The following is a 23,266-nucleotide window of genomic DNA, read 5'->3' as shown; positions in this document are numbered from 1 at the left end:
CCAGTTGACAAATTGTAACTGGTACCAGTTGGAAATACCAGTTGGCAACTGGTCCTAACTGGTACCAGTTAGCAACTGGTACCAGTTGACAACTGGTCCTAACTGGTACCAGTTAGGACCAGTTGGAAACATGAGTTGTCAACTGGTGCCAGTTAAAACCAGTTGGAAACACCAATTGTAAACTGGTGCCAGTTAGGACCAGTTGGAAACATGAGTTGTCAACTGGTGCCAGTTAAAACCAGTTGGAAACACAAATTGTCAACTGGTGCCAGTTAGGACCAGTTGGAAACATGAGGTGTCAACTGGTGCCAGTTAAAACCAGTTGGAAACACCAATTGTCAACTGGTGCCAGTTAGGACCAGTTGGAAACATGAGTTGTCAACTGGTGCCAGTTAAAACCAGTTGGAAACACCAGTTGTCAACTGGTGCCAGTTAGAACAAGTTGGAAGCACCAGTTAGGACCAGTTGGAAACATAAATTGTCAAGTGGTACCAGTTAGAAACACCCTGCAATGTATAGCATAAACAAAAATGAATCATGTGGATATGTACATTCCCGATCTTTTACTCTTCTCATATAATCACTCCTTCGTTTTCCTTGCGCACACACACATTAGAATATTGGTACCAACACCCCCCCCCTCTCAGGCGGTTATTTCAATTATAAATTATCTTCAATTATCTTTACATTGAATGTCCACTCCTGTTATAACAATGTGCATGGACAAGTGAAATAATTATCCTTGCACATAGGACTGATGAAATGAATCAAGGTAAATTTGTAGCATTGTATTGAAACCTTGTTAATTTCCACATGCACAATATAACAGGATTGGACTGTAAACTTGCTCTGGTAAATCAATCCCTCAGTCTCTTGAAATCTGTACCAAAAAACATCAGAGAATGACAAAAGTCACAAAAAACATCTATATGGTATTTAAACTAGGAATTTAATGAAAGAAAATTATGTTACAAACTGTAACATGCTGTGTATAATTCTTGTATTATGTGTCAACAAAGATCATTAACTTACACAGTAAATATGTAGTCAATCCAATTTTTACATGCTAGCTTGGAGACAAAATTTGAATATAATGCATCTAAGCATTTACCTTCAATAAATAATATGTACTATTTTTAAAGGAATGATAAAGGAGTCTTTTTTTAATTATTATCTATTGAGATCTTGGGGCCCTCACTGGCTCTGAAGAGGAAACGTGAAACAGGTACCTTCCTTTCCTGTAGTGGCACTTGATCTTTGCTGGTAGATGCGATGTATCTGAAGATTAGAAAAAAAAAAGCAATGGAATGAAAAATAATAAGTACAGTGAATACCGTAATACAGAATTTCAGTGGTGTAAAATTATATCTGCACATAAAGAAAATACATGGGATAGTGAAACTTCTCTAAGTTCCATATTTCAATGATTCAATTATAAATGATAGACAGCACATCATCATTTTTATTACAACATGTATAGTAAGTTCACATGGTCTTGGGAATACTTCTGAAATTGACATCGCAGAGATGAAATTGCCTCGACCTTATACCTATACATTTATTTTAATAATAAAGACTTAGACTATGTATGTTTGCATATATGTATCTAGGAGTCTATGTTGCACATTATCTGCTAACATCTGATGGGTATTTCATGATTGTCAGTGCAGACTATTTCAGTGAAATCATTGCTTTTGATTGGCTGAGAAGCACTGGCCTCTGACTGTTACTATGGTAACTGTCGGAAAAAGACAACTTGTTAATGCTGACAACTTTCAAAAAGCAGTTCCCAGAACATGTTTAAAAACGCAAGACAAAGCAAAAAAAAAAAATGAAATACAAAATTTTATCCGAGGATTAAAGGGATGGTCTGGGCCGAAAATATTTACATCTAAATAATACTTGAGTAAAATTCACAGAGCAAAATGATGAAAATTTCATCAAAATAGGATAACAAGAAGTTATTGAATTTTAAAGTTTATCAATATTTTGTGAAAACAGTTGTATGCACTTCGTCATGAATATTCATTAGGTGGGCTGATGTCACATCTCCACTTTCCTTTTTTTTATGTTACTAGATGAAATCATAAATGTTTGATTTTTTCATACATGTGTAAATGATGCGTCTCCATTGTAATGAAATAAGTTGCGTCAATAACTAATGCACCTAATCAGTTGTCAATCCAATTGTCAATAGTTCTTGGTTAAAAATATCTTAATAAACCTAATCTCATATAATAAAATACAAAAGGGCAATTGGGATATGACATCATCAGCAAACCTAATGAATATTCATAAAGACATGCCTAGAACTATTTCACCGGAATAATGCAAATCTTTAAAATTCAAAACCTTAATTAGTTATCAAATTTTGATCAAGTTTTCAGCATTTTGCTCTGTGAATTTTACTCTATTTATTGAGATATGTTTCCAGCCTGGACCATCCCTTTAATTCTACTTCTACGGTACCCCCACACATACTGGTAAGTCAGAGGTAAAAAACAACGAGAACCAATTTAATTTCAAAGATAAAAAAATAATTCAGCCTCCAGATTTAAGAAAAAATTCAGGAAATGTTATTTTAGTTCAGACTAATTGTGCACGTTTCATTTCGGAGGTCAATCTGAAATTATACTTCCAGTTCCAAATTCACGCCATTTGGTTATGCAAAAGCATGAATTAAAATTGATGGGCATGGGCCCATGTCACTGGCTAGCCTAGAGGACTCCATGAAGATAATTTTATCATTTTTACATTGTATTTTCATCACGGAGCCTAGACAAGCCTCCTATAAGGTTGCTCGTACAACTGTGTAAACAAAGATAGATTTCCCTCGGAAATCCACCTTTCCCATAATGACTTTTGGGCAAACATTAAATTTTTACATTTTGTAAGCCTTGATACTCTAAATGTGTACAAAGGCTTTAAAAAAAATTAATTGTAAAATGTACAAATTGGAAATTTTCTTACAAAAAGGATCACTTGCTTGCAGATCTTGTCCTCACTGCCTCTGAAGAGTTCACGTGCGACAGGTACATTCCTTCCCTGTACTGGCACACATTCTTTGCTGGTAGATGCGATGTATCTGAAGAATTTTTTTCAAAAACAATGGAGAGAAAAATAATCAGTACAGTGAACAACAGCGAATAACAAATACGTATATATTACAGTGAATAGCAATACATGTCTACACCTAAGGCGGGCAAGGGTTACTACAGAGTGTTGTAAAATTCCATTTGCACTTTAAGAAAAATACATGGGATTGTGAATCAATTTTTACATTGTATTTTCATCACGGAGCCTAGACAAGCCTCCTATAAGGTTGCTCGTACAACTGTGTAAACAAAGATAGATTTGATTTTTCCTCGGAAATCCACCTTTCCCATAATGATTTTTGGGCAAACATTTAATTTTTACATTTTGTAAGCCTTGATACTCTAAATGTGTACAAAGGCTTTAAAAAAAATGAATTGTGAAATGTACAAATTGGAAATTTTCTTACAAAAAGGATCACTTGCTTGCAGATCTTGTTGTCCTCACTGCCTCTGAAGAGTTCACGTGCGACAGGTACATTCCTTCCCTGTACTGGCACACGTTCTTTGCTGGTAGATGCGATGTATCTGAATAATTTTTTTTAAAACAATGGAGAGAAAAATAATCAGTACAGTGAACAGTGAATAAAAATACGTCTATATTACAGTGAATAGCAATACATGTCTACACCTAAGGCGGGCAAGGGTTACTACAGAGTGTTGTAAAATTCCATTTGCACATTAAGAAAAATACATGGGATTGTGAATCAATGATTCAACTATAATGATAAACAGCACATCATCATATTTATTTTAAAAATGTGTAAGTTCACTTGGTCTTGGGAATACTTCTGAAATTGATGTCGCAGAGATCAGTCCTTCATGTTTATAATTCCATGGAGCTCAATAAATGGCTCTCCTTATGCCTCCGAATTTGCTTTCCTAGACACACTCAATTTTATAAAATGCTCAATTGTTGTAGATTGTTATTAAAATTGTAAATGCAACAGCTGTGTAGCTATTAATTAATCTGTGGTGAAACTAGGCTTGGGTCATGTACAAAAATATCGCGCTCCTCAAAAAAAAATTATAAGTAGGGTGTCCGAACTCATATTATTAGGCCTAAAAAAAGTGCTAGAATTTCATATTTTACATCTTTAAAACCATTAAATCACCATCTCTTTTCCATAATTCTCATAATAGAAGATACACAAAGACCCCAAAAGAAAACTTGACATCTGAATTACCTAACTTACAGCCTCCTCATATGGAGGGCAGCAACGAAGTATTCGGATCTCCACTCCTGAGTCCTGGCGGTTCTGAGCTGGGCCTTCTTCTGGAAACTACCGGTACCCCAGGTCATGTTCACTGACTTCATCTCCTCCTCGAGGCTCAGTATGACTCCAGGTGGTTTTGGGTCTCCCTCTCTCCTGAAATACACAGTCAAAAAGTGATAAACAGCTATTCATGAAAAAATCAGACTCTTAAAATGGTGGAAAAAATAATGAATTTCGATTTTCGGCATTTCAAAATCTCATCAAAATCCTCAAATCGTGTGTAAAGTGATTGGTGCGCAGACACGAGGCGCTGGCCACTATCATAATGTTAAATCTGAAATTGAAAATCATAACTGGCTGAGTCTCAGATTTTTTCCAAGACCAAGAAAATCAGTTTCACATTCGATCACATATCTCTCTCATTTACTTATAACAATATATGGAACAATATCAACTGAAAGATTTTGTGAAATAAAAAGAAATTCATGTTAAATCTTAACACAAATCGTAAGGTCAATATAATGTATGTGCGCAGACTTGCACCGGCATGGCAGCCACACATCCACGCCCGGCTAGTCGCGGCCGGCAGGCAGCGCTGAGGGGCAGTAACAGGATGTCCTGACGAACTCTAACGTTACATTACAGCTAGCCCCGCAGCTAGCTGCGAGCCGCGCCATTTAACAAACTACGAAAAGAAAATCATAGAAAATTGTTAACTTACCTGTAGAGCCTACTGCGAATGTCTTAGCTTTCAAGTCATTGTCCAAATCTGGTCCGTGTGATTTCAGTGGTTGAATTATTATTAAAACGGCCTTCTTTATCGCACTAGCACTCGATAAAAGTGCGGTGCAAATTAACGGCGCGGCGAAGATGGCTCTTTCAAATTCAAATTAGATTGGCGGTTTGCGTTTGGCGGCGCTGGTTAATTTGCATAATTATACGGACGATAGCGATCAGTGGCACTCAGTGCGCATGCGCAAGCCCGCCCGCGCCCGGTGATTGAAGGAAGATCTGCTGAGTCAGGAATAACGAAGGGGGGGGGGGGGGGGGGGTCTAAAGCAAGAAAGAAGTTTTAAAATAGAAATACGAACTTCTTAACATACAAATTTCTTCTTTGGTTTTGGTTGGCAACCAGTCAAGAAATGACGATTTTTGCCTCTGCTTTTGGAGCTTTTTTTTTTCTTTGAAAGTTTAAGAATGAATTAGCTTAATATTTGTTCTTTATTTCTATTTTATTTATTTTCTTTTTATTTGAAAGATAAAGATAGCCTTGCTTAACATGGCAAGGTTGTAAACTAGCAATAAATATGCGCGTTATAAATAGAAAAAAATAGCTATTCTATTCACCTTCAAAAATATTTTTAAAATATCAGTGAGTTAAAAAAAATAAAAATACATTAATTTTTATGTGATTTGTAAAAATAGTGTAAAATAGTCCTCTTTATGTAAACTAGAAAATTTCACTGAGAATAACATGTTTCGATTTAAGTTATATGGTAATATCGAACCACATACTTTAATGAAACTTTTCAAGGTGGAAATATTAAAATTAACATAAAGAATAATTAAGTTAGTTATTATGTAGATATTTTTTTCCTCTTATCCTCAATCGAGCTGTGTATAGGATGGATAAATGCATGGCATTTATTGTGGTAAAAGGCTGAATTACATGAATTTGTACAGAGCAAAATTTCAGTAAACAAATAAGCAACAAAAAAATAACAAAGTATACTATAATGTATAATATTGGAAAGGGGATACAAAAAGAAAAGTATACAGGGAGGGGGGGGGGTAATGTCAAAAGCAGGAACGGGCAAAGGTTGGGAGTAGGCTAAATGTATATACCTTTAACATAATGAACATTTTCACATAAATATATAGTTAACCAATGTTGAATGAATAACAATACATGTAGATTAAAGAGTGGATTGTATGAAATAATACTTGCTTTTTTTTAAGAAAAGTAACGCTTTGTTGATGGTAACAATAATAATAGTTATAGGAAACACATTCATGAATGATAATCATAAAGAATTATCTCAAAAGGAATTAAAAACAAAGATAAGAGGACTTTGAAGTAATATGATCTGTACAAAAAAATATAAATATTAATGTAAAGTGGGTTACAGCTATATTGAGCCAGTGACTTGTCGGATAAGAAATTTGAATGATTACTGCAGATATCAACAATTACAAAAATATTTCAAAAGTCAGTTTAAGAGAAGCGACAAATAAAACAACAAAGGTATGAAAACATAGTTCTTATATAATATATATATATATATATATATATAAACTCTGTTGGAAATAAGTACAATGCATTACCACTATGCCTCTAATATACATATATATATATGTATATATTATATATGTATATACGGGTTCTTACTAGAATCAACTGGTAAGTCCTATTGGTTCTAACTGGTATCATTTGGTTTGATATTCCAGTATGGTTAATGGGTTTCAAGTGGGTTATGGGTGGCCTATGGGTTCCAACTGGTATAATCTGTTCCAGTTTGGTTTATGGGTTTTAACTGAAATCAGCTGGTAGATATATACTGGTAATGCCTATTGGTTCTAACTGGTATCAATTGGTTTGATATTCCAGTATGGTAAATGGGTTTCAAGTGGGTTATGGGAGGTCTATGGGTTCCAACTGGTAAAATATGTTCCAGTTTGGTTTATGGGTTTTACCTGGAATCAACTGGTAGTATACCAGTAATGTATGCTGGTTTAACTGGTATCAATTGGTTTGAAATTCCAGTATGGTTAATGGGTTTCAAGTGGGTTATGGGAGGTCTATGGGTTCCAACTGGTATAATCTGCTCCAGTATGGTTTATGGCTTTTAACTGGAATCAGCTGGTAGATATGCCAGTAATGCCTATATTGGTTCTAACTGGTATCCATTGGTTTGATATTCCAGTATGGTTAATGGGTTTCAAGTGGGGTTATGGGAGGTCTATGGGTTCCAACTGGAACACTCTGATCCAGTTTGGTTTATGGGTTTTAACTGGAATCAACTGGTAGGTATACCAGTAATGCATGTTGGTTCTAACTGGTATCAATTGGTTTAATGATATACCAGTATGGTTTATGGGTTTAAGGTGGCATTAACTGGTATATACACCCATTGGGTTTATATGGGTTCCAACTGGCATCAAATGGTCCAGTTTGGCTAATGGGTTTTAAACTGGAATCTATTGGTAGATAAACAAGAAAGGCCTATTGGTTTTAACTGGTATTAACTGGTGTACTAATTTATACCAGTATAGTTAATTGGTTTCAACTGGAATAAACTTGTATGTTTTCAGCATGTCCAGTTGAGACAATGGGTTTCAACTGGAATATACTGGCATGGTGGGAGTTTACCAGTTGTGCCAATTGGTTTCAACTGGTACCAGTTGACTCCAGTTGAAACCAGTTAAAATTTCAACTGGTTTCAACTGGTTTTTTTACCTGGGTTACCTTTAAATTCCAATCATTCATTTATATATGCATCTTTATAATTCATAATCACTCTCTTGTAATTTCATCAAATATTCTAGGGAGGTTCATGAGCAACCTTTTAATAGATAGGAAAGGGTTTCTTCCCTCATTTTCCCATTGTTTCCAGTTGCTCTAATCTCCAGTGCTCATACATATTAATGGGGGGGGGGGGGTAGTAAAGAATAGGCTAGAATCTGAGAAGAGACGCGATAGCTCAGTCGGTAGAGCGGGGGTTTCAGATTCCGGTGACCCAGGATCAATTTCCACTTGGTGCGCTAGTGCCCTTTGGTAAGGCATTAATCCTCATTACCAGGTCCCTCGGAGAGGACCTTAAGCCCTAGGTCCTCTGGCTGCTTGCTTACAAGCATGATAATAAAAATAATAATGGTATTAATACCCTGGGTAGCCACTTCAGTTCCGAAAACTGTTCTCCCAGCGGGCCTTGCTATTATTTTTACCCGGCTAATATAAAGCATTCATGCTTTCTTTATACCAATCAGGTAAAAAAATCACCACCAAACAGATTTTGTTAGAAGTGCTCCTTTATTGAAAGTTACAAAAACATGGAAACATTTTATTATCAAGACCTTGCAAGTGTAACCTGTTCAAATAGTATCTTATTTGACGACCTTGGTAACCTTGATCTTTTCATGCTGAGGTTGTGAAGTCATTTCCTGACAGGTATACTAAAGGGACTTTCCCCTTTCATTCCCTTCGCTTCTCTGTACTTGTAAAAAAAACACACACTTAAGCCCCATCACTCTATTGATTGATAATTGTTAAAGACTTTAAACAACTTGTTTAAAACTGTAAATAATAGACATCATTCTTATTGTGCTTTCTAAAACTAGTTTAATTGAGATAGGTTCAGGAAGCCAGTTTGGAAGATCGTTTTGCAAGTGTAGAGTGGCTGAATGTTCAAAGATACACCTCACAAAAACAATGTAAAGAAGCAAAATCAAATCATATCAAACAGCCAGAAGAACCAAAATAAGAAGAACCTAAAATATAATGTAGCTGGACTAAACTCAAAATACAGATGTTGACAAAATGAAGTCCAGTGATGCTCTGATTTATTGGCTTGAAATCCAGAACTCACTAGGCATTGCCTTTACAATTAATATTTTCAAATATATTAAAAAATGGTGTCACATGATCAATTCAACCGATTGAGAAAGAGAGATTGGAAGTACCCAGAAAAGTGGAAGAACCAAGGGTGAAAGGTGAACCAATGAGGATGAGATAGGATGATATGAATGAAGAAGACTGTTCTCAATATAAATGAGAAAAGGACAATAGAAACATGTGGAGCTGCATGGAGTTGGAATGGCAATGGAATGTCTGATGTAGAAACTTAGGAATGATCGAGAGAAACAGATGTGTGACAATGGCATAAAAATGGGAAGTTAAGAAAAGTATGGAATGCAAAGTGTAAAATAAGCAATTAGATTAAACATGGCAAAATTCAACCCATACACTAGCGTTCCCAATTGATCAGCCGAAAGTGGTTTTGTAAACCACTTTACATTAAGTGGCCTTGTTGCTATGGGAATGCTCTCAATGGGGGTGACATGTTTTGCGCAAAATTCAAAACTGCAGCATAGACATTCTATACGAGCACACTCAAAATGTTCGAAGATCACTTTCCGAAGAACGGTTGTGTCCTCACGTACGCTAAAACCAGTTGAACAAGGCAAAGCAATCTTAAAAACAGCTTTTCTGAAGTGGTTTGGAAGATCGCTTCCAAGACCGCTTCAACCGTTCTCATACCACGTTACCTTAGTTTTTTCCAGTAAACTAGTGTTAGGGCGGTAATGATAACGGGGTCTATAAAATTGTTAGAGTGACAAGCTAATAACAACCTGATTAATTTTTAAGCAGCGATTTTACAGCATTCATTCAGATAGCCTCCTGGAGTTTTGCCAACATTCTCAGTCAAAATGAAAGCTTAACTCCAAAGTGCAACAACCCAAATGTTGCCAGAGAGACAATGTGTATTTTAAGGGGAGTTTTAAATGTTCACTCAAACATTTACTCTCATTTTTCCCACTTTTGTGAACCAACTGATTTAGTTGGTTCACAAAAGTGGGAAAAATGAGAGAAACAAAAATTACTAATGAAGCTTTACTTTTGACGTCCCTCCCCCGCCCCCCCCCCCCAAAAAAAAAACAATAAAACTCCATGAGACAGGAGAAGGGGAGACAGGGGCGAGGGAATGATTAATGTACAAAGTTAATTTTGAGATTGCATGCAATCATCCCATCTTTATGTTGTGTACAATGTAATAAAGTAAATATTATCAAGCCCCCACCAACTCTGCCATTGACTTCTATTGTTGATTGTTTATCAGATTACACTCTAAAATGCTGAGCTTAGCACCCCCTCTCTTTCTCTTTTGAGTTTTTTGTTATTATATAAACATGTATGTATATATATATATATATATTTTTTTTTTTTTTTGGGGGGGGGGACCGTGTCTTTTTCTGCACGGTCCTGTAAATTCTGTATTGGTGCATGCAATCCTGCTTCCTATAGCTTTGCTACTAGATCAATGGAGAAAGGGAGAGCAATGAAAATGATAACCGACTGCAATGCGAGGAGTTGGACCAGCTAGCTCTTTTTCTGTACATATATATTAGGAGAAATACCAAATAATCATAATTATTAAATGGTTTTACCTTGTTTGCTAGCCCAGAGGCCGAGTACGTCATACAAACCCCGGAAAGAATCGGAAGCGTGTACAAGAAAGCCGTGTTCCGCGAATACACCGACGACACGTACACGACGATGGCGGATCGTCCGGAATGGCTTGGATTCCTTGGACCACTGATCTACGGAGAGGTCGGCGATACCATCAAGATTCATGCCAAGAACATGGCTACCAGGGAGTTCAGTGTTCATCCTCATGGTGTCTTCTATCTGAAAGACTCGGAAGGTGAGGATGTTATGGTGCAGTAGTGCTGGTTGATATATTTAATATTTAATAGCAGATATCAGGCTCAGTTCCAGGAGGGGGAAGATGGAAGATGTGGGTGCACCCCCATAAAATTTGCCCTAAAGAAGAGATGCATTTCGCCAAATGCTTTATTTCAGAATGATAACTTTTTTTTTTTTGGGGGGGGAGGTCACAGCTCATTAGATATGCCAGTTGGTTTCCGCATGATGAATTATGAACTATTCAAATATTCATATTTAAAAAAAAATTGGGTATGTAGGTAGATGACACCAAAATACAGGCCAAGTTCGAATTCGGAGTCCGCAAGTCAAAGGTCACATGCAAGTTGGTTTCCGCATGATAACTTTTTAAAATATTCACCAGATATTAAAAATGTTTGGTGTCTGAGTAAATGACACCAAAATACAGTCGGGTCACATCAAATGACCTGACTGTCCTATCTTCTGTCAGAGATTATTACGAAAAGGGTGAGTCTTTAGGTCAAGGGTCTAAATTTCGTTCATTATATATATGCATATTGGTTTCTGCACGATTACCTTACCTCACCTTACCTATCTGCCAGATGCCTAGTGGCATATAGGGCCTCCACCGAACGTCTCCACCTTTGCCTATCAGAGGCCACAGCTCTGGCTTCTGTCCATGTCCTCCATCCAGCCAGGGTCTTTTCTTTTTCGATACGATATTAAGTTCAATCATATTGAATGAATTTCTGATCGCGTTAAGCGGGGCATCTGTGTCCTTTGGACACGTCAAAATTCTAGTTGAGACAAAATGTACCCCCTTGAAAAACACCCAAAGCTGCACCTGCATACATGTATAACAGTACTGAAGTTCCCAGAAAGTTTTCCATAGTATTACCAACCAGGGTGCCTGTCACAGATCACCAGTGCTTCCTAGCCAATCAAAACCCTGGAAAAAAGTTAAACCTGTTCAGTACCAAGAACAGTCATTAACCATCGATGTCTTTCTACCACCACAGGAGCTGTTTATGAAGACAACACAAGGGGAAAGGACAAGGCTGATGAACGTATTGCCCCGGGGGGTAGCCACACTTACACTTGGGAGGCGAATGAGAGGGCAGGACCGGCAGAAGGAGGCCCAAACTGCGTTCCATGGATCTACCATTCACACATTGATACCCCATTTGGGACGAATTCTGGCGCTATAGGCTTCATGCTTATTTGTCGGAAAGGTAATCAAATGTTGTATTTTAGCTATGGTTGATGACAAATTTCGAAACAACCGTGGAAACATACTAACTTAACCTGATTACTGAATCCTGTGATTCCCATCTAAGCTTTGGACAGCCCCATTTCATAAAAGTTGCTATGATAGGAACTCTTGCTGGAATGTGAACTTTCATTGAATTAGCCAATCAGGAAGTAGAAGTTTCACTTTTGTCGTGTTTGTTGACATTCCGTCAAGAGTTGCTATCAGAACAACTATTTAATGCATTGAGGCCCTGCATGGTTCCTGAAGCCAATGGGTTATAGGAAATGCTTAATTCGCAAGAAGTAATATTGAGTTAAGCTGTATGCACTCAAAAAATTGTTGGTCAATATTTACTATCATTTTACCAAGGTTAAACCAACATTATGGCATATACTATCCATTTTTGTCTCGCCTGCATAGCAGAGCGAGACTATAGGCGCCGCTTTTCCGATGGCGACGGCGGCGGCGTCGTCAACATTGAAATCTTAACCAAGGTTAAATTTTTTAAATGTTGTCATAACTTCTAAAGTATATGGACCTAGTTCATAAAACTTGGACATATTAAAGAGTGATAGTGTATCACTGAAGATCCTGCCTGAGTTTCAGGTCACATGACCAAGGTCAAAGGTCATTTAGGGTCAACAAACTTTGACCATGTTGGGGGTATTTGTGTAATTGTCATCATATCTTTGACATTTTATGGATTTAGTTCATGTGCGTATTTCAGGTCACATGACCAAGGTCAAAGGTCATTTAAGGTCAATGAACTTTGGCCAAGTTGGGAGTATTTGTTGAATTACTATCATAACTTTGAAAGTTTATGGATCTGATTCATAAAATGTGGACATGAGCGCAAATAAGTATCCCTGAACAACCTGTGCGAGTTTCAGGTCACATGACCAAGGTTAAAGGTCATTTAGGGTCAACGAACTGTGATAATGTTGGGGGTATCTGTGGAATTGTCATCATAACTTAAAAAGTTTTTGGATCTACACATGTAGTTCATGAAACATAGACATATGGGTAATCAAGTATGAATGATTGTTTTGCACATGTCTTAGGTCACATGATCATGGTCAAAGATCATGTTGGGTCAATGGACATAGTATTTTGTTATCATATTGAGTGTTTTCTTTTGTGAATAATAATTTGATAGCTGTTTTCAAAGTCAGCACTGCTGTTATATCGAATCGTGTAATGCAGGTGAGACTGCCAGAGGCGCTCCACTTGTTGTAATTATTGACCTACTTCCATTCTTTGAATTACTGATTGTTGGTTTGTCTCGTTTCTTTATTCAATGTTAGTCAATTCTGATCATTGCAGGGTTTTACCCAGCTATTCAGTTTTGCACAAATTAAAAAAAAAAACTTAGTATTAACTTACAAATTTTCATGTATGGTTGCAAGTTAGAATTTGAAACCTTGAATTTGTTTCTTACACATACATTGTACTGTTTTATTTTTTGGGGGAGGGGGAGAAAATGATTATATTTATTCAAAATAATAAACAAAGAAATGAAGGAAGATGAGAAAAAAAAAATTAAACTAAAATTGAACTTCTGACCATGACTCATATCACAGTTCTATTTGTTGCATCCATGCATCATATTACGTGGTAATCTTACAAATCTATTCTTAAAGATAAGATCCTGCTATGCTTTTAATGTTGTGTTTGAGATGTTGTTTTTGAGATTGTCCCATTGAAACATTGTTCATGCTAAAAGATTAGGTCCATGGTAAATAGGGTGTCTTTCATGTAGACCTAAATGTTGATTTTCAAATTTAAACAGCAACATGAATCATGATTGTAAACGCAATTATAAAAGACAGCACAAAAACGGTCAGGGGTGCACCATTCAGTGTCAAAAAATGATATTATAAAGCTGATTATACCGTTCTTGCTAGCATAGCTTACTGCACAGTTTTACCCGTCACAAGAAAGGTCAATTCTGGCACATGCTTGTGGCTTCCACTGCTACATGTAGATCAAACTTAACGGATTTTAAAAGTCAATCGTGTTCAGTGTCACATTTTGTTGCATTCGCAATGCTGAAGGTTGTAAAATCTGAGCTGATCGCGTTTCCAAACACACATTTTTTGGCGTTTGAAGTTTCCTCTGAATCGCGATCTGAAAGACATTTAATTTTAGGACCGGGGATGGGGACATTGAATACACACTGTTTGTTTCTCGCTTTATCCGCATTTTGTCATTTCGTTTTCAATCATGATTCATATTGCTGTTTGAACTTGAAAATTTGCATTGAACACACCCTAAGATAATTTACTCATGTATTTTAGCAGAGACATTCATTAGCAAATAATTTCAAAGGGCATGTTGATTGACTTATTATAAAGCAATTAGGGCCTTAATACTATACTAAACTCTGTTTGAAATGTTGATACTGGTGCACAAATTTTAAATATTCAATTTGTCTGCAAGGTTACTTTTCAGAGAGTCTAGACCACACAGGTCGTGTGGTCTAGTGGTTAGAGCATTGGACTTATAACTGCAAGGTTGTGAGTTCAAGTCCCCACTCTGCCATTGTCTTCACTTTGATAAAAATAGGCCTTAAAGTAATAACTGTCGTCTGCATGTATAACGTCAGCCACTATGACTGATTAAACTAGACATAAATGTTTCCTAGGAAATTGGTTATATACCAGCTTGGCGTTTACCAGCATAAAGCTGTCCTGCCGAGTTCCTACAGGAGATACTATAAACAGAAACAGAATTACAGAAATAGGCTAAACCCACTTAGACTAATATCAATTTAATGTGATTAATTTTTGTCTCACCTGCATAGCTGAGTGAGACTGCGCCGCTTTTCCGACGGCGGCGTTGTCAACACCACATCTTAAGTTTAACCGAAGGTTAAGTTTTTGAAATGACATCATAACATCATAAAATTTATGGACCTAGTTCATGAAACTTAGACATCGGGTTAATCAAGTATTACTGAACATCCTGCCTGAGTTTCAGCTCACATGACCAAAGTCAAAGGTCATTTAAGGTCAATGAGCTTTGGCCATTTTGGAGGTAATTATTAGATTGCTGTCATAACTATCAAAGTTATAGATAAAGTTTATAAAATGTGGATATAGGAGTATCACTAACAAATCTTAGGTCACATGATCAAGGTCAAATGTTGTTTATTGTCAATGAACATAGCATTGTATCATTATAAATGGTGTTTTTTGTGAACAATCATTTTATAGTAGATTTCAAAGTCAGCACTGCTGCTATATTGAATTGCGTGATGCAGGTGAGACTGCCAGAGGCGCTCCACTCGTTTCTTCAAAATAGAACAGTTCATCTATATGTAATTGGTGTTTGACCAATGGATGGGATGGGGTGGAGAGAAAAGAAAACATATATTTTTTCTCAACCATATTATTAGGATATTAAAGAGTTATATGGCATAGATCCCTCCTATTTATACTTTCCTTCTTTTTATTTTTTTAAATTACCCTCTTTCTAGTTGTTTTACCACTTGAGAAAAAGGGGATCGCCTCCTGCCCCCTTTCCTTTGGTTGATCTGGCTGATAATGTATTTTCACTGTCTGTACATACTTTTAAAACAATTCTCCATTTGTTGTTAGAGTAAATTGATCTCAATTTATGCACCTGCTTTAGTTTATGACCAACTTGATCAAACATCATTTTTTATATTACCGTAATGATTTCCGTTTGGCATATAATTTTTTTATAGGGGAAGTATTATTTGATTTTGTTTTAAACACAGGCAATAAAAATAGTGAGAAACAGTCCAGGGGAAAAAAAGAAAGACTTCTTGAAATTCCCATGTTTCCATTCAGTTTTGTGACCTTTGTCAATTAAAAAAAAAAGGGTTTAGGACCTAAGCAATCACTCATGTCTCTGACAAAATATTTTATCCCAAATGAGTATCTATACTGTATTTGGTATTGAATAATACAAATAAATAACCAAGTTATTTAATTCTAAAGTTTATCAATATTTTGTGAAAACAGTTATATGCACATCGTCATGAATATTCATTAGGTGGGGCTGATGATGAGTTCATATCCCCACTTTCATTTTTCGTATGTTATAATATGAAATCATAATTGTTTCATTTTTTATACATGTGTAATGATGTGTCTCCATTATGATGAAATAAGTTGGGGCAATAAATAACTAATGCACTTAATCAGAACTGTCAATCCAATTGTTTTAGTTTTTGGTAGAAAACTTTTGAATAAACCTAATTCATATAATAAAGTACAAAAGAACAAGAGGGGATGTGATATCATCAACCCACCTAATGAATATTCATGAAGACATGCCTAGAACTGTTTCACTGGAATAATGCAAATTTTTAAAATTCAATAGCTTCGTTATTTGTGATCCGATTTTGATGAAATTTTCAGCATTTTGCTCTGTAAATTTTACTCTATGTATTGAGATATAAATATCTCCAGGCTGGACCACCCCTTTAATGATCTGCACTTTCTATTCCTATAGGCTAGTAATTGATTTTACTTCAAAATAGTATTTATATATTTTCTGTCGTGGTGTTACGTAAGTTTGGCTTATAAATGCTGATTATTGTCAACAATTTGATTTTAATGTAGTTTAGAGAGTTTGTTCACTTTTCCCAATATTTCATGAATTTCTCAAACTTTTGAGGCCTTGTAGTACTTAAAGCTCATAATGTGTGATGTACAGAATCAAGTGAAAAGAAACTTTTTATTCAACCAATTTTAGCTTAGCAGATGTATCTCATCTGCAAAGGAAATATAGTTTAGGAAGGAATTCCCTGAATGCTTGAGCACCTGATAGGGAAGCCATGCTACATGAGGTTATATAGCAATTAAAGCATTGTGTTTAAGTGCTATATACAGGGGCTGCATAACGTAGGGGGGGGGGGGGGGGCTGAATGTTGGCAGAGCCCCCCACCCTCTGTTTTTACGAAAACATAAAAATGATCATCTGATTGTGATTTTTTGCATGATTAGCCCCCCCCCCCCCCTCTCCCACTTTCACAACTGTTCCACAACCCCTGATATAAATGTACATGTGTTTAATAGCATTTATTATTGTTACTATTAACTTGACCTTCTAACCTGATAGGTAGATAAAGGTTCTGCCAACCGAGTCATCTTTTCAGGAAAAAGAAAGGATTGTTTAATGATGAATTTTTACTATTTCATGTTCCAGCTGGTACTTTATCTATTTCATGTACATGTACCTGCCTGTTTCATGTATTTAACATATTTTCGGCCATAGAAACATATTTGTTATCTAGGAAATGCGTCATTGTAGAGGATGTTTAGACTTTTGAACATATTCTTAGTGGCATCCATGATGGACGCCATTTCCTTTTTTATTATTTTGCAGGAATTTTGGATGAAAATAATAGAAGAACGGATGTGGAAGAAGACTTCATCCTCATGTTTACCGTGACCGATGAAAATATGAGCTATTACTTTGATGAAAACATTCAGAGGTTTATAACATCACCATCACTAGATCCAGGTTTGTAGATTTGTTATGGATGAAATATAAACCTTTATCCAAGCAAAAGAAAATAATGTTTAGTTAAACTCTTAATCAGCAGCATTCTCAGCCTATGTGATCTGTTTATAACTAAACCAGGGTGAAAAATAATAAGACTTTCTGGGGCTAAATTTTGAACTCACTAGCCAAATTTGCTGCATTGTTTTCCAGTTTTCATTGAACCTGATGGGAATTTCGAAATTCTGTTTTAGTTATCCATGGCTCAAGCCCTTGTGTATTTTCCCCCTGAACTATACTATTTTACAATACTTGTTTAATGATAGTGTTGCAAGGGTTTCTGCTAACTGGTTTATATTATTAAATGAGAAAATGTTTGAAAGTACCCTCCTGTACACTTCTACCAGTACCTCAACTCCACCACCCCCTCTGGTCTATCACCCCTCCCTTGTAATCAAAACCTCCAAACTCTATTTGAAATATTGCCCCTCCTCTGAGATCAAAATCCCCAGCCCCCCTTTGCTCTATAATTATATTACCCCTCCTTTGTGATAAAAATCCCCTACTTATATTGATTTATTATCTTTCATACATGTGTGATCAAATTCCCAAGACTCCATTTGGAGTATTATTACCCCTCCTCTGTGATAAAAATCCCCAACTTATATTGATCTATTACCTTTCATGTGTGATCAAATTCCCTAGACTCCATTTGGAGTATTATTACCCCTCCTGTGATTAAAATCCCTTACCCCTTCTCTGGTATCAAAATCCCCCAACTCTCTTTGAACTATTACCCCTCCTCTGTGTTCCCAATCCGTAAACAGAGGATGAAGACTTCTTGGCAAGTAACAGGATGGACAGTGTGAATGGCTATCTGTATGGAGCTATGCCTGGCCTGAATATCTGCCACGGAGACAAGGTGGCGTGGCACATCATGGGTATCGGAACAGAGATCGACGTCCACACAGTCAACTTTCATGGCAATGTCCTGGTAAGAGAGTTCTTGGGCATATGGCAGAAAGCGTTAAGTTTTAATGCAGCTCAAAGATCAAACAAAGCTTAATACTTGCTTCCGATTGGTTGAAAATGAAGGTGCATTTGATTTCTGGAATTGTGTCTGATTGAGAGAGACAGACAGGTGGACAGAGAGAAAGAGAGAGAGAGAGGGGGGGGGGGGGGGCTGCAGAAGAGATTAGAATTGATTGCCTGTACACATATGTTCATATTTTACTTGCCAAACAATGTTGCTCATCCTGCTTTGATAATGTCGTCAAATTATAGTTATTATTTATGGTAACTTCTATGGAATTCTTGATTCTGATTGGCTATTGAGCATTGTTACCATGTTAGTACCATAGAATGGAAAAGATACTGTAATAATAACTTTTTATTCAACAGGGCCTTAATCATTTGTTCATACCCTGAGCAGTTAGATGTGGCTGAATCAAAATAAAGAGCTTACATATGTTGCCTTCAAACATTTTTTTCTTAGATTTAATTGATTTAATTCATGCGGTGTTCGCCCACTTACTAATGCTTTTCTTTTGAAAAATTATTTTTTCTTAGGAGCTGCGCAATCACCGTGTGGACACACTTAGCTTGACACCAGCTGTTGTGTCATCTGCTGACATGGTGGCCATTAACCCTGGTACATGGCTAGCTAAATCGCACGTTGTCAACCATCAGACTGGTATGTATAATGTCATTCTTATTTCAGTGGAAAAGGGAGCTAAGGTCATTTGCCCTCACCCCCCCTTAGTCAGCAGGTCCAGATTGACCACTAGGGGGCACACCTGGGCCCCGCCTTTCAAAGAGTTACAATCGATCCAATTAACCTCAAGTATATGGAAATCCATCAATGTCATAATTTCTTCTTAAGGAAACATACACAATGTCCTTTGAACAAAAAGAGAAGCATACTGAATTTTCAAAAAAACAGTGAATATATGGATATTTATCATATCTAGAAAATATTTCTAACAAACATGTATTTTAGATGTTGACATTGCTGGCTTTCCATAGTTGTGGTTGATTGATTCACTTGTAACTCAGGGGCTGCGGAACGGTTTTCAAAGTGGGGGGAGGGCTGACCATGCAAAAAATCACAATCATATGGTCATTTTTACGTTTTTGTACACGGTTTTGAAAAAAAAGGGGGGGCTGAAGCCCTCCCCCTTCTGCGGCCCCTGTAACTCTTTGTAAGACTGGGCCCTGGGGTAATACTCTTTTTTTTTTTTCAAACATTTTTTCTTACAAGCAAAAAAAAGATCATCATTCAAAATTTCCCCTCCCCTTGGCACCAGGGGGGGGGGGGTCCCTCCTAAAATAAAAAGTACTCACTTTTCTGTTGTCTTTCAATAAAAATGTTCACATTTTCCTGGGGTAAGGGAGGGGGGGGGGTGTGACGATGGACTCCCTGGATTCACTAGTGAGAATATTCCTCATAAGTTAAACAAACAAAAATCATGAAATTTTATTTAGAGATCAGTTAAGTAAAACTCAATATGAAATGAAGAGAAGTAGCATGATGGCACTCATAATTTTGTGTGTGCATGCAAGATCACACGGTCTCATGATCTGATAATGGCTTCTGGAGATGGTATTCACTTCCTGTGCTAAGAAAATACTATTAGTGTGGTACGTGTGCTTGGTCGTGTGAATGTTCATTCAAACATGACACACATATTGTTTTACTTTAAAGAGAGAAGTAATTGGCATTATATGCAGCTCTCCTGGAATCAAGTGAAAAACTCTCACCAGAAATTTGAACTGACTTGAAGAGTTATTCAATCTTAAAGTGAATTACGATATTCGATTGCACTCCCCTTATTGAAAAGTTGTGATTCATATGTAATTTAGATTGATTTTTATACAAACAAATCACTTGATTATACTTCTATTTGTCCACTTCATGTTTATGCATTGATTATTGATCAATTTATTGTTTCATTTGTTTATTTTTTTTATTATATGTTAATTAAAAGATGCCAGACAACAATCCATTGTATTTCCCAAGCCCTTGTATAGCAATTTTATATTGAAAAATGCATTGATGATACATGTTTCATACACTATACGCACTTGACAAAAACAGCTGCAGATGGAATTTCCATCTTTACAAGTTTATAGGCACTATAAGTCGGTTGATCCTTGCAAATGATTTTGCGAATAAACCCCAAAATCATGTCACCTTTAAATTCTTTATTTCAACCATACTGAGCCAGCAGCAGTGGTTTTGTAAAGAATAGGAATCAATTATCCTTGTACCGTGTCAAGTTGTGAGCCAGGACATGCTCATCTCCTTCACAGGAAGTGGAGGTTAGATAGTGATTAACCTTTGATCTAAGTAGAAACAAAAGACATCTTTTATGATAATCTAGGTTTGATTGATTTTAGTATGATGCTTTAATATTGATGCTTGAATATTGCAATCTCATGTGCCAGTGCGCAGGAAGGCTTGTAATCTCATCGTCATTTGTAGGAGGAAAAAAAACAGACTATTAATTATTATGTGGTAGAGGCTTATATGTTCACCACAGGGACTCAGTTTTAAGGGGAGTGAGAGTGATCACTCGCTACCGCTCTCCTTAATCCATTTTTGGTAGAGCAATTTATCACTCGCCTCAGCAATTGCTTAACAAGAGTGTCAGTCAATGATCAAACTGTTCCAGTCGTCTTTGAAAACTTCATACGCTGTCAAGGTTTCGTAAATAACGCACAATTATATTGTAAGCAATTAAACACACTTGCAAGAATGACATTGACAAGTTCAATAAGATAAATATCGCATAGATCAGATCTACATGTATATCTGATTGTTTGTCTCGTTTGGTTGTGGGTTGTAACTTTATTTTTAAGTCGGACAAGAGAGCTCCCCTTGTATGTCAAAGAAGAACGTTGTATTGCTCCCCTAATGCTCCCTTTAAAAGTTTTAGGAGAGCTTTTTATTGCTCCCCTCATAATGATAAAACTGAGTCCCTGTTCACCATATGATTAGTCCTGAAGAGGGCTGTTTGGCTGGTGGAATGAAAGGGAAGTTGTTGAGAGATGAAAATGGAAGAAATTGATTTCAAATTGAGATTCCTGAAAAATAGATGAGAGAGGGAAGTATTTTTGTGAGATTAAAGTGAAAAAGGACTGTAAACTAGATAAGATGTGATTTCTTGGATGGAGGAGTAGATCTAAGAAGACAGTCTTGGCAGCGATGAGTAGATGAGAAAATTAACCTGCCACCCCAAAACCAACAATAAGTCGACCAAAATCAATATTGAGATTGAAAATTCATTTCCTAAGCTTTAAAATGATAATACGTTAAAATTGACCAACAATCACCATTACAAGTACTTGATTGAATGCAGAGGAAATGCAGCAAGAGCTTGAAAAAATAAGGAGAAAACAAGGTTTGAAGTTTGGGGTCTACTCGAGCATGAGATGTGCATACTGTGTAATCTCAGTAAAACTTCCAAGCAGTCCGAAAAAGTAGTGTCCAAGAAACTCTTGTATCTTTAATTTTTTTCAACTTCACAACTTAAAATTTTTACAGTATGAAGAAGAAGAATTGCTCTTTCAGATAAGCTATTTGTTTAATTTTCGGTTTTGGAGACTAAATTGCTATTTTGGCGATTTAAAAAGAACCTTACCTGGCGACTTATTGGTGGTTTTGGGGTGGTAGGTCACAGATGAGGAATCCTGAGCTTCCAGGCATTTTGACTGTCCATCATCAGAGACCATCAGACTATAAAACCATGCTCTCCTTTTCCTGATAACACATTGCAAAGTTTAGATTTTATAAATATGTTATCTACACCATCATAGTATCATTTTGCTTTGATTGTTTTATCAGACCTATTTGTATCTTGCCATGTAATTAATATCACTATACAGATTACACCAGTAAACCGTGGACATACGCCAAATAGTTTACTTCATTTTAGATGCATATGTCCATTGTGTAATTTAATACCGATATCAACTATTTGGCAATCTCGTATTCATTGATCATCCCCAACTCCTCAAGCCATGATAATTTGAGAGGATTACAACTTTTGAATAAGAAAACCGAGACGGATCATTGTAGGGAGGCTCCACATATTATAATTATAGGGGGTTAGACATATATTACCAGGTGTACATGTATATATATTTTATATAGATGTGGTTCTATGGCCGAAAATATGTTGAAATAGTGTGAAAATTGCCCTGTGCAAGTGAGTACTATTGACAACTTTGGATAGGTATTGTTACCCCTAAAAAATATCATCATAAAGAAGTCACTAGTTCTAGGTCAGTGTTAAATATGGACTTTGATATTCTATAAAATTCTTTTCAACTGATTTTTTTTTTCAGATAATAGACAAAATAATTCCTTTATAGTTGATATACCCATAAATGTCAGCATCTTCAGATGACACTGATTTGGGGACAATAATTGACTTTGACCTTTTACAAACTTTGATTCTTGTTTTTATACAATTCGCCAAATATACACAAAACAGTTCATTAGTTATCTCCATAAAGGAAGCACTTTTGACTGACATTGGTTCTCGTTCAATGATGATGGACTTTGGATCATTACAAAATTTGATTCCTTTTCAACAGATGATAAACAAATAATTCTTAATTTTGTATAACACTGGTTCTGAGTCAATTATGGACTTTGGATTTTTACAGAGTTCAGTTCTTTTTCAACTGCTGCTTGCAAATTTTATCAAATAATGGAAAAATAATCCTTTATTCATAAAAATTGTAATTTTTTAGCTTAGAAGCACAGCTACATTCCTATACTATTTATACACTCCTTTCCAAAAGGATGTCGGTGGCACAA

General features: G+C 36.3%; 1 protein-coding gene and 1 long non-coding RNA gene across 2 annotated transcripts in view; one reads left to right on the top strand and one right to left on the bottom strand.

Moving 5' to 3' along the window:
* Positions 1 to 930: 930 nt before the first annotated feature.
* On the bottom strand, positions 931 to 5,173 carry LOC129262827 (uncharacterized). Its single transcript, XR_010296266.1, has 5 exons — positions 5,031 to 5,173; positions 4,280 to 4,462; positions 3,503 to 3,620; positions 2,971 to 3,085; positions 931 to 1,278 (listed from the first exon to the last, which is right to left on the bottom strand). It is a non-coding gene; the product is annotated as an uncharacterized LOC129262827 (long non-coding RNA).
* Positions 5,174 to 10,490: 5,317 nt separating this feature from the next.
* LOC129280835 (hephaestin-like protein) overlaps positions 10,491 to 23,266 on the top strand; it is a 28,223-nt gene continuing 15,447 nt past the window's right edge. The window contains exons 1-5 of the mRNA XM_054916836.2: positions 10,491 to 10,731; positions 11,732 to 11,944; positions 17,323 to 17,460; positions 18,267 to 18,433; positions 19,009 to 19,132. Coding sequence (XP_054772811.2) covers positions 10,584 to 10,731; positions 11,732 to 11,944; positions 17,323 to 17,460; positions 18,267 to 18,433; positions 19,009 to 19,132 — 790 coding nt within the window. The 5' untranslated portion in view covers positions 10,491 to 10,583. The remainder of the gene's footprint in view (positions 10,732 to 11,731; positions 11,945 to 17,322; positions 17,461 to 18,266; positions 18,434 to 19,008; positions 19,133 to 23,266) is intronic.

The sequence above is a fragment of the Lytechinus pictus genome, chromosome 17 (genome assembly GCF_037042905.1).
Source record: "Lytechinus pictus isolate F3 Inbred chromosome 17, Lp3.0, whole genome shotgun sequence".
Classification (NCBI taxonomy): domain Eukaryota; kingdom Metazoa; phylum Echinodermata; class Echinoidea; order Temnopleuroida; family Toxopneustidae; genus Lytechinus; species Lytechinus pictus.
The sequence above is the reverse complement of the archived record's forward strand: the minus strand, read 5'-3'. Positions and strand labels throughout refer to the sequence as shown.